Below are 12504 nucleotides of genomic sequence, written 5' to 3'. Positions count from 1 at the left end.
AAATGGGTTCTTTTTTGATCTTTCACAACAGAGTCTATTTAAAATACCACCGAGGACATGTGTGGAAATGTACCATATAGACTTTGGGGTAGATTCACATAGAATGGCGTATGTTTGTGCGGGCGTAACGTATCCTATTTACGTTACGCCTTCGCAACTTTTACAGGCAAGTGCCGTATTCTCAAAAGAAAGTTGCGGCGGCGTAGCGTAAATAGGCCGGCGTAAGCCCGCCTAATTCAAATTGTGAAGAGGTGGGCGTGTGTTATGTAAATTAACCATGACCCGACGTGATTGACGTTTTTCACGAACGGCGCATGCGCCGTCCGTGGAATTTCCCAGTGTGCATTGCTCCAAAGTACGCCGCAAGGACATATTGGTTTCGACGTGAACGTAAATGACGTCCAGCCCCATTCACGGACGACTTACGCAAACAACGTAAATTTTTCAAATTTCGTTGTGGGAACGACGGCCATACTTATCATTGGTACGCCGCATATACGCCTCATATAGCAGGGGTAACTTTACGCCGGGAAAAGCCTAACGTAAACGGCGTAACTGTACTGTGTCGGCCGGGCGTACGTTCATGAATTCGCGTATCTAGCTGATTTACATATTCTAGGCATAAATCAGCGTACACGCCCCTAGCGGCCAGCGTAAATATGCAGTTAAGATCCGACGGCGTAAGAGACTTACGCCGGTTGGATCTAATAGAAATATATGCGTAACTGATTCTATGAATCAGGCGCATAGATACGACCGGCCAGACTCAGAGATACGACGGCGTATCTGGAGATACGCCGTCGTATCTCCTTTGTGAATCTACCCCTTATAATAGTAGTATAGTATAACTAAAGGCAAAACTTTTTATTTTTTTTGTTTTGGATAGAGTGGAGAAGGATTAGAACCCCTGTCAGTTTTTATTGCTGTCTGTGTCCCTGTTTTAAAGTGGAGTTCCACCCAAAAATTGAACTTCCGCTTTTCGGAACCCTCCTCCCCTCCGGTGACACATTTGGCACCCTTCAGGGGAGGGGGGTGCAGATACCTAAGACAGGTATTTGCACCCACAAGGCTTCACTTCCTGATTCCCTCAATGAGCATGACAGTGGCAGCATCCGAGGACCGAGCGGTTGCTCAGCCTCGTCTGCTGACATTGCGGGCCTGCTGGACTGATAAGTGTCCAGTATTTGCAGCTGCTGGCTTTTAAAAAAAAAATATTTGTCTATCATTAAAGGTGAAAAGTTGCCCCCAGAAAAGCAATAGAGGGGAAACGTTCCAATGGGGACACTAGTTTTGGTGACCTGGGAATCCCTTTAATTTGCAGGCCTTATCCTCTTACTTTCTAATTGGCTAAGAGACAGTTTCCACAATGGGACACAGACGGTGAAAAAAAATCTGATGGGGTAATAATCCTCCCTTGCTCTATACAAAATTTAATTTTTGTTTATATTATAGTTCTACTTTAAATTTACACATACAATTTAATAATTTAAAAAAGTGACTTGTCCATCCCCCCTCTTAATTCCTACCTAAATTGACTTCAAACCATTAGAGGTTCAAATGAAAACAACTAATTACTTTTGTGTTCTTCTGTAGGTTTCTCCAAGACATCGACATCAATGTTGCTCATCTCATTACTTCTCTTTGTGAAGTTAATATAAAGTCTGTATTTTACACACCCACATGGATAAAAGGAGCTGAATACAAGGATGAAGAAACAGCATCTTCTGTTTATTGATATAAGGCCTAATCCTAATTGCCTGCTTCCAATGTCAGAACAAATACTGGTGGAAATAGGTGTGCTATCATGTCAGCCTTTTGATGCACCACACTGGTTCCTCTTTAAAAGAGAAGTATGGTTTGCTTTTTTTTTTTTCCAAGAATCATACTTACCTTGGTGGATGTAGCATCGCTCCAATGCTGCATCTGTCCCCCGCCACCAGCTCTAAGTCTGAGACTCACTGGAGCGCTGGGCTGTGGAAGGGGTAATAGCGGCTGGCTCAACTTCTTAGTGGCTCACTGAGAGGCTGAGCCATGTGCCGGTCCAGGGTTGTGGGCAGATCCTGATTCCTGACCATATTTTGCAATCTTTCCCCAGCCTGGACCGGCTCTGTGTCACTGAAGTGCAGAATGAACTGCACTTGTGAACCACAGGAGAAGTACAGCCAAACAAGCTTTGGCTGTACTTCTCCTTTAAAGAAAAGTAATCTTTCTGAAAGATAAAGGTTGTGCAAAAGCAATGGTATAAACTGCTTCTAGACTACAGGTTATAATTATTTCATGTTTACATGTCAATGGACTATTAGGATACAAAATCCTGGCATTCAATGCCACCCTGATTTATTTATTCAATGGATGTATTCACATTGTAAGTTCTCTGATAGAGGGACCTTCTTTGTATTTTCATTTAAAAAATTTCAAGAAATTCATTCTGTATTTATGTATTACTTTATCCCATAGAGCTCTGAGCACAGGTTATGCAAGGGTTGTATGATTATATACATGTATTTGTTTATAAACTGCTGTGTAAGTATTGCTGTTGCTTAATAAATTGCATTACAGTTATATCATGTCTTTCTGTCTATTTATTAGGGCTGTTACTGATTAAAATTTTCGTGTTCGATTAATCCATTTTTTTAAATCGATTAATCGACTAATTTTGATTAATTATAACGCACATACGTGTAGCGCTACCCCCGAAGGAGCCGCTGATTGAATTTGGGATCAGCGTATTAAGTTACCTCTATGTGATGTCTAGGGTGAAGGTAGTGAGTAGAGCAGTAATCAAATGTCCAATCTGTAGATGAAGTTTTCTGAATGCTTTATTTCCTGGTCCAACACGACCAACACATCAACTTAAGGTAGACAGAATAGGTTGATGAAATCAGAATAACATTGCAGTATCAGGCTTTGGATATGGAAAGCAGTCCTGCCTTCTGTAATTGTGTCAGTACGTTGCCACTCTAGCCAGAGTGGGTGAAGTGACCCCGGACAGACCTCTGCCACAGGCCTGGCAGCCGGAGCGTCACTTTAGGTTGCTGGAAGGAACAAGTCTCTGCCACAGACTTGGCTCTGATTGGATGTTTGAGGCCTCTGCCACAGGCCTAGTACAAGATTGAGTTGAACGACAGAGCAAATCCTCCCAATAAATTGTTAGGGTCACCGGTTGACAGAATAAGTGTACCTGTCAATGTCCGGTCACCAGATCCCAGATGGTTCGTTTAAGCTATTTTGGATCACCTGCCTCCGGGTTCTCCTCAAGCCGATCCCCCACCAAACGGCATACAGCCTGGAATCTCCTCAGTAGAAGTGGGGACCCAGTAAGTCACTGGGGCCCCTTGGTAGCATCAGTTGCTCCAGGCCAGGAGGGCCCAGAGTCAGGAACTCTGTGTAGCACGCGACCCCAGGCCAGGTAGGCCATAATGGTGGGGCCTGTGATGTGCGCACACCCTAAAGGTGGGTGCCGCACCTGGAACCAGGAACCCGCGAAGAACCCAGAACAATGGACTCCGCCACAGAAATACCCCTCCCCAGCATGCACAGCAAGGTCCAACTCCTCTCATTGGCTGCTGGGAAGAAGTGGCTCCGCCTGGATCCCTCTGGTGATCCAGGGATGAAACCATATCTCTGGACGCACAGACTGACCCACAGGACAATCCAGGATTTGGCGACAGCCAAATTTATCAAAATCAAGAATGAGAGCAACATAACTCTCTCATTCCCCCACTAAATTTACCATAGCGTCCTTTCTGAAGGTAAAGGGGCGCTACACACATTTTTCGGATCACCACCATATATAGTCCCCACTGTAATATCCACAGACATCTCCCCCACTGTAATATCCATAATCACTTCCACTGTAATATCCACATTTACCCCCACTGTAATATCCACAGACATCTCCCCCACTGTAATATCCACAATCTCCCCCACTGTAATATTCACAGACATCTCCCCCACTGTAATATCCACGATCACCCCCGCAGTAATATCCACAATCTCCCCCACTGTAATATCCACAGACATTTCCCCCACTGTAATATCCACAATCACCCCCACTGTAATATCCACAGACATCTTCCCCACTGTAATATCCACAGAATATCCGCGTGTATGTGCAATTAAATAGCACACATGCACACATGCACTAACAGCAACTGCGTTTATGTGCAATTAAATAGCACACGTGCAGTAACAGCAACTGCGTGTATGTGCAATTAAATAGCACACATGCACTAACAGCAACTGCGTTTATGTGCAATTAAATAGAACACGTGCAGTAACAGCTAATGCGTTTATGTGCAATTAAATAGCACACGTGCAGTAACAGCAACTGCGTTTATGTGCAATTAAATAGCACACGTCCACTAACACTGAGTATTATGTTTAGGTGTAAACTAAACAGCATGCAGGCAATACAACACGTTAGAGCACTGCAGCTAGCCCAATCTACTGCCTAACAAATAGGAATAGCTGATCTAGCTAAGCTATACAGTGTATAAATATATGTACAATGCTAGGATGTAAATATATCCTCTACACACTGTAAATTTAACTAAACTGACTAGCCTGCCTGCTCTATCTATCTATTTGGTAGAAAAGACACTGGGCCGGATTTAGATAGAGATACGACGGCGTATCTCTGAGTTCCGTCGGTCGGATCTATGCGGCTGATTCATAGAATCAGGTTCCGCATAGATCTCCCTAAGATCCGACAGGTGTAAGTGACTTACACCGTCGAATCTTAGGCTGCAATTCCAGGCCGGCCACTAGGTGGCGTTTTGTTTTTTTACACGCGCCGAATATGCAAATGAGGATTTCCGCCGATTCAGAAACGAACGACCGCCCGGCGCATTTTTTTTACGTCGCTTGCGTTCGGCTTTTTCCGGCGTATAGTTACCCCTGCTATGTGAGGGGTATCCTATGTTAAGTATGGCCGTCGTTCCCGCGCCGAGTTTTGAATTTTTACGTCGTTTGCGTAAGTCGATTCAGAAAAGAGCTGGACGCAAGTTACGCTCACGCCGAAACCAATGACGTCCTAGCGACGTCATTTGGAGCAATGCACGCTGGGAAAATTCGCGGACGGCGCCTGATTTAAATTGTAGACGCCCCCTAGCCGGGGATTTACGATACGCTGACGCAAGTTTTGAGGTAAGTGCTTTCTGAATTAAGAACTTGCAGCGGCGGATCGTAAATCAGATAGGTTTACGCGGATCTAAAGATCCGCTAACCTATCTGAATCCGGCCCACTGTGTCTCTCTCTATATCTCTCTCTCTCTCTAACTGAATGACTGTCTGATGTGGTCTGTATAGTAACAATGCCGCAACACACTACACGCGGCCGCCTTGCAGGCGGCCTTATATAGTGTGAGGCGTGTACTAAACCCCCTGAGCCATAATTGGCCAAAGCCAGGGTGGCTTTCGTTTCTTGCGCGCTGTGATTGGCCAAGCATGCAGGGTCATGGTGCATGCTTGACCAATCATCAGCGCGCAATGTCGCAGTGAATTATGGGCCGTTGCGCGTCACTCGAATTTGGCGGGAATGACCCATTTTGTTCAAAATTCGTCGAACGTACGAACAGACAATGTTCGAGTCGAACACAAAGCTCATCCCTAATACCAGGATTTACGAAGTCACCCGGAAAAATTCTTCAACTATACATTAATGTCCATTGCTAAGTAAGTATGTTTTTAAAGGGTATGTAATGTGTTTGTTGTATTATGTCAAGGTTAGTATGGGTCATCTTTTTGGTTAGGGTGAGGGTCAGGTTAGGGTTTGCATCAGGTTAGGGTCAGGTTAGGGTTAGAGTCATAATAAAGTTGTGTTTTCTGCACAATGGTGTCATGTACACTGAAAATACTTGATTTTTAGTTTCTATAATCTTCTACAAATCCTTACACCACATCTTCAGCTGCAGGACACAGCATGGCAGAAGCCAGTGTCACCTACCAAGCGACTGCTACGCTGTAGTGAATACCCTAATCCACTAAGCTACATACATACATATATTAATCACACAAATATAAATAATACATCCAAATCAAACCTACATACCTATCAAACTACATACAATCAATATCTGTTCACACATAGCCAACATTACAGTATAAGATATAAGGTTAAAGTATAAATGGCTGATAATTGGGTTGCTCATAATGGGCTACTCTAAAACTGTCCATGATCAGGTTGGTGCTCCTCTGGATAGGTACCTGCTTTATCAGGGCAGCATAGCCATAGCCAAATTGTATTCATTGGTGCCCCCAAATTTTCTCTTCTGAGCTAGTTGCGCTATGGCCCTATCTGTCATCACCCTCATCAGCAGTCTGCCTTGCCTGCTTCCTGCTACATGAGATTCTGCCTGCTGCTGGATCCTGTATACTGCTCAGAAGTTTGTGCCAATGTGTCATCTTGTGTAGATGTTTAATCTAAATTTTCACAAATGCCTTCGGAAAGACTTCTTGATGATTCAGGTATTTGAGGCGAAACACCTTGAGGCTCCCATTTGTCCTCCTGCACCTCATCATCATCAAAGTTGGATTTGGTTTTGAAAAGTGAGATATCAATTACTTTTTGATTTTTTTTATTTAGTTTAGGTAGGGGTTATAGCTAGTATTAGCTCACAGGTTGAAGCTGTTGTTATGGTCATTATTTAAGTATACATTAGGGTTAGATGTTTATAATACAATACAATAGGGTTTTTTCTTTAGCATGCATTTACTTACTCCCTCAGCTGCATATATGGCCAGGGGATATTGAGTAGAATTTAATGACAGTATGGCACATGATAGGATGCCCTCACCCTGCTGCAACTCTCTTTTTTGGGGGGATTTTTAGTTTGAGCTTGTATTTATCACGTACACTGTGCCCTTCTTCAGCTTGTTGACTAAAAAAAACAAAAAAACATTTTTATAAATTTCTTTAATTTTTCCAGGTTTCTAGGTACAGTACATTTTTATGCATCTCTACATTTTAAGTTCCTGCTTGGAAAATCCACATTACACTACATCATCATAGCAACATGTAAAGCAATTTGGAGCACATTACAAGACATGGTAATTCCAACTTCCACAGAAGCAAAGTTGGAAGAGATTGCAGACCTGTTTTGGGAGCGAACCATTTTCCCAAACGGCTTAGGAGCTTTGGATGGAAAACACATTAGGGTTGTGATGCCACACCAGTGGAAGTAAATATTTAATTACAAAAAATATTTATTCGATTGTTTTTCTAGCTGTGGTTGATGCTGATTACAAATGTACATATATTGATGTAGGAACCTATGGTAGCAGCAGAGATTCAGCCATCATTCAATGCAGCACATTTTTGAAAAGGTTGAGGAATAGTCAACTTTGTCTTCTACATATAGGCCATGGCCCGGCACAAGTGAGTCTGCTTAACCTTTTGTTTGTTGGAACTGAGGCTTTTGGAATAGGGGAACATCTAATGCACCCTTTTACTCAGAGGCCTGAGTCCACAAAAACACATCTTTAGTTACAGACTCCTTGCAAACAAGTGGAGAATACTTCATGTATGCAAGAATTTAGATGTTTAGAATGCAGTATGTGTTGTTAAGGCTACCTGGGCACTGCAGAACTAGGTGAGTCGAAGAAAGGGATTCAAGTTAGAGGACGGTATGCTCCACGGCTCCTAATAAACACAATGGACTGGTAACAAGAGGTTCTACAAGTGCTCTACAGGAAAAAAAATGGATGTGTTATTTATGTCTCCTGAGGGTCAAGTTCCCTGGCAGAATCAATTTGCTTAATTGTTTAGAAGATACCAAACACTCTTTCTGTTGTTATAGTATGATATTCTATGAGCTTCATGTGACCATATTTGGTACAAAATTAAATCTATTCTGTGAATTTTGTTTTGTAATTGTTCTATAAATTACAATTTTCTTTGTATTTAACAATGGATATGAAAAATTAATAAAAACTTTTATTTAATATATGTGTATGTTTCTTGCAGTTGCTACATCAGCATAGGGAGAAAGAAAGTCCTGACCCTAGCCCCAACCCTAAACTGACCCAGACCCTGATCCTACAGTGACCCTATCCCTACAATGACCCTTACCCTGAGCCTACACAGACCCTGACCCTATCCTAAACTGGCCCTAACTTAACCCTGACCCTAACCATAATGTAAATCTAACCAAACTCCAACAAAACCCTAACCTAAACTAACATGTGCAAAATGTTTCTGCAGTGTTGCACAAAAGCAGTGGCATATGGTAAGACTGGAGAACTATGCATACTACTCACCGTTTTCTATTCTCTGGCTGATTGCTGTTCCTAGTTGATAACAACCTTTGCTGCACTTTCCCTTCAGACTAGGCCCTTCATATGGTTGTTCGTATAGTCTTTCTTCTTATTTTCATTCAGAATCTTATGTGCTCAAACATGGCCCAGAAAGTCCTCAATGTCCAGACAAGCTAAAAATCTGACATGCAGTTTGTGCTCTGCACACACCCCACTTCCTTACACTCTTCTATCCCCCAAAGATGGCCGATGGTATGGTTGCCTTTGAGGGGAAAAACAAATCACGAAGCAAACTTTTTTCCTTGACTTGCATTGCGTTGCACTACATTGACCTGTGTTTTACATGTGCTGACCTGCACTAAGCTACAATGCATACATGTTGCATTGTAACGTAATGCAGTGTTGTGAAAGTGAACATTACACATAAGAAACAATTGTTTTTTAGGTGCCTTTGCATTGACCTGCATTTTGCAGCTGTGCTAAAATGCTGATTAACACACTAGTGTGAATAAGCCCTAATAGAGCCCAAAGTCTGCTATTCAAAATGTAAACAAATCATGGCTGCTCTGGTTTACATGCCGATACCGCTGTGCTACATATAATGGTGGCAGTAAAAGGGTAAAATAGTGACAACAGTGAAATATGCCTGGGCTTTGCAATGTGCATCAACACAGAAGCTTATAGTTTCTTTTGGGAGATCATGTGACAGGGTGATTACAAGCAAACAAAATGGCTAGATTTGGCCTGTTTGCCAACAGGAATCTCTAACTCCTACTGCAGGCAGATCATTCATTAAGGCCCCTTTCACACTGGGGCAGGAGGTGCTGGGGCGGTAAAGCGCCGCTATTTAGCAGCACTTTACCATTGGAATTGCGGCGGTATTTGGCTGCTAGCGGTGCGGTTGTCCCCCCCGCTAGCAGCTGAAAAAGGGTTAATATTGCCCGCAATGCGCCCCTGCAGAGGTGCATTGCCGGCGGTATAGCCGCAGTTTCCCATTGCTTTCAATGGGAAGGAGTGATGGAGGAGCGGTAAACACCCTCATTTTTCACGTTCCAAGTTTTGTCTTGTTAGCTTGGCAGGCATCATTCACTGTGATTGTCGTGGATCTAAATCGATTTGTGATGTAATTAACAAGTTGCACTGTGGGACATGTATTTTCTTTTAACCACTTAAGGACCGCCGCACGACTATATACGTCGACAGGATGGCACGGCTGGGCACATGTACGTATATATAAGTCCTCTTTAAGAGCCCAGCCGTGGGTCGCGACCCGGTCCGAAGCTCCGTGACCCCACCCACTGGACCCGCAGACCCGATCGCCGCAGGTGTCCCGCGTTCAGGTCACAGGAGCTGAAGAACGGGGAGAGGTGAGTGTAAACATAGGACCGCATTTATTGTTCAATTGAACCGTTTTTTAATGGTTCAATTGAACAATGAAAGCCGCCCTATACTGCTGTATAGACATGTTTGTTATTTAAAAAAAAAATCATTTACAACCACTTTAAATTGTATAGCCGGGACCGCAGTCTACCTGTTGACTGCGGGAAGGTGACAAGTAGATCACCATTGTCGTTGGGGTCCTGACGACCCCCACTGGTTCCTCCCTGTACCATGCCCTCCAGACCCCTCGATCATGCCCTCCAGGCCCCTCTGTACCATGCCCTCCTGCACTATGCACTCAAGATCCCCCTGTACGATGTACTGTGCCCTCCAGGCCCCCCTGTGCTGTGCCCTCCAGACCCCTCTGTACCATGCCCTCCTGACTCCCCTGTACCGTGTCCTCAAGAACCCCCTGAACAATGTCCTCCTGCGCTATCCGCTCCAGACCCCCTTGTACTCTGCCCTCTAGACCCCCATGTACCTTGCCCTCCAGATTTACCTGTATCATGCCCTCCAGATCCCTCTGTGCTGTGCCCTCCAAACCCCCCTCTACCATGCCTTCCAGACCCCCCTGTACTGTGCCCTTCAGATCCCACTGTACCATGTCCTCCAGACCCCCCTGTACCATGTTCTCCAGACCCCACTGTGCCATGTCCTCCAGACCCCCTATGCCATGCCCTTCTGACCCCCCTGTACTGTGCCCTCCAGACCCTATTGTACTGTGTCCTCTAAACCCCACTGTACTGTGCCCTCCAGACCCCACTGTACAATGCCTTCCAGATTTCCCTGCGCTGTGCCCTCTAGACCCCCCTCACAGTGGCCTCCAGACCCCCCTGTACTAGGCCCTATTGACCACTCTGTACTGTGCCTTTCTGACCCCCCTTTACACTGCCTTGCTGACCCTCTGTCCTGTGCAATACAGACACCCTGATCTATGCCTTGCTAGTCTCTCTCCTGCTCACCCTAGTCATCTGCCCTACTGACCACTTTACACTGACCTACATCCTACTGACCTCTCTACAGTGTCCTACCTACTACTGGCCTCTGTAAACTGCCATACCTACTACTGGCCTCTGAACACTGCCCTACTTACTACTGACCTCTGTACACTGCCCTGCCTACTACTGACCTCTGAACACTGCCCAACCTACTACTGACCTCTGTAAACTCCCCTACCTACTACTGACCTCTGTACACTGCAATGGATCTTACTGACATGTGTGCACTGCCCTACTTTCTACTGACCTCTGTACACTGGACACTGATAGAAGTCACAAGACGACTATATACTGCTAAAGAGAAAGGGTATTTAGCTGTTTATATTTACTAAAGTTATTGCATTTTCGTGTTGTGTACTGTGGGAGACCAGATATAGTGAATACAGGGTCTTGGGTTTAGTATCACTTTATTGCTTGAGTAAGTAAAAATGTAACTTCTTTAGCCATGCCCCCGTAGGGGTTGCTGAATGTAGTGGTTCATCTGTCACCCTGCCCAGCCAGACATCCATCTCTCAGTCACTCAGAGACATAGAACAGTCCATGAACTTTTTTTTTTTATAATTCCTTTATTTTCAAAAAATGTATAGCTGACAAACAGTACAGAATACATATAGCATCAGTAAGACCCCATTCACACCTGGGCATTTTGTAGCTTGAAGCCTGAAGCTACAAAACGCTGGAGGGGAAAAAATCTATTATTCTCTATGGAGATGGTTCACATCTCCACTACAAAACGCCTGAAGCCAGAAGTTCAAAAATGCCTGAAGCTCAAACAAGTTCTGGGACTTTTTTTTAGGGCAGATTTGTGCGTTTTTGTGTTTTTAATGTGGAAGGATATGTGGAGGGAGCTGAAGGTTCAAGTTACCAAACTTCAGCCTCGAAACCTGAATGACTTGGAGAGGATCTGCAAAGAGGAGTGGGACAAAATCCCTGTGTGCAAACCTGGTGGCCATTTTGGGAAGGAGGTAAGCGGTTCCGTTAGGAAGAAGATAAGATAATCCGCAAAGGCAGCCACCTTGTGGGACCCCGAAGATTTGTGATAGCCAGAGATGCCCACATCTGCCCTTATTCTACAGAGAAGAGGTTCCAACGAGAGTATGAAGATCAGAGGAGACAGGGGGCACCCCTGCTGCGTGCCATTGCAGATGTTAAAGAAGTCAGACCTTGTCTTATTGACTTTGGCCACTGCAGTGGGGTGAGAGTAAAGGGACAGTATCCATCCCAGCATTGAGGACCGGAGGCCGATGTGTTCTAAAGTGGCCCATATAAAGGACCAATCCACGCAGTCAAAGGCCTTCTCCGCGTCCGCAGACAGCAGGAGAAGGGCCCACCTGGATGTCCTGGCCGCGTGGATCAAGTTTACCACTCGGATGGTGTTATCCCGTGGCTCCCTCTGCGGCACAAAGCCTGCCTGGTCCCTGTGGATAAGACTCGGTATGTGGGGGAGTAGCCTGTTGGCCAAGACTTTGGCAAACAACTTCAAATCCATGTTCAAAAGCGCTATCGGTCAATAGTTCCCACATTGTAGCGGATCTTTCCCCTCCTTAGGGATAAGAGAGATGTAAGCTCTCAGAATGTCAACCGGAAAAGAGTCACCCTTCGGAATAGAATTTAGGGCAGATACCAAAGGTGGGGACAGCGTATCAAAAAAGGTCTTGTAGTACGTCGGGGTCAGGCCATCTGGGCCAGGGGCCTTCTTCGGCTTTGAGGTGGGCAGGGCCACTCCCAGCTCCGCCACCGTGATGGGCTCCTCCAGCTCATCCTGGGCCGCACTCTGAAGTGAGGGCATGCCAGAAGCGGCTAGATACAATTGGGGAGTGAGTCTGTCACCCACGATGGGATCACATAAGGCGGGCTTGTCCAGGTTATA

At 44.9% G+C, this 12504-nt stretch overlaps 1 protein-coding gene across 1 annotated transcript in view; it reads left to right on the top strand.

Moving 5' to 3' along the window:
- The window catches only part of LOC120927386 (uromodulin-like 1), a 40108-nt gene extending 38202 nt beyond the window's left edge, over nucleotides 1–1906 (top strand). The window contains exon 10 of the mRNA XM_040338024.1: nucleotides 1594–1906. Within this exon, the coding sequence (XP_040193958.1) occupies nucleotides 1594–1658 (65 nt within the window). The 3' untranslated portion in view covers nucleotides 1659–1906. The remainder of the gene's footprint in view (nucleotides 1–1593) is intronic.
- The last annotated feature ends 10598 nt before the right edge of the window (nucleotides 1907–12504 follow it).

The sequence above is a fragment of the Rana temporaria genome, chromosome 2 (assembly GCF_905171775.1).
Source record: "Rana temporaria chromosome 2, aRanTem1.1, whole genome shotgun sequence".
Taxonomy (NCBI): Eukaryota; Metazoa; Chordata; class Amphibia; order Anura; family Ranidae; genus Rana; species Rana temporaria.
This window is presented reverse-complemented; position numbering and strand designations above follow the sequence as displayed.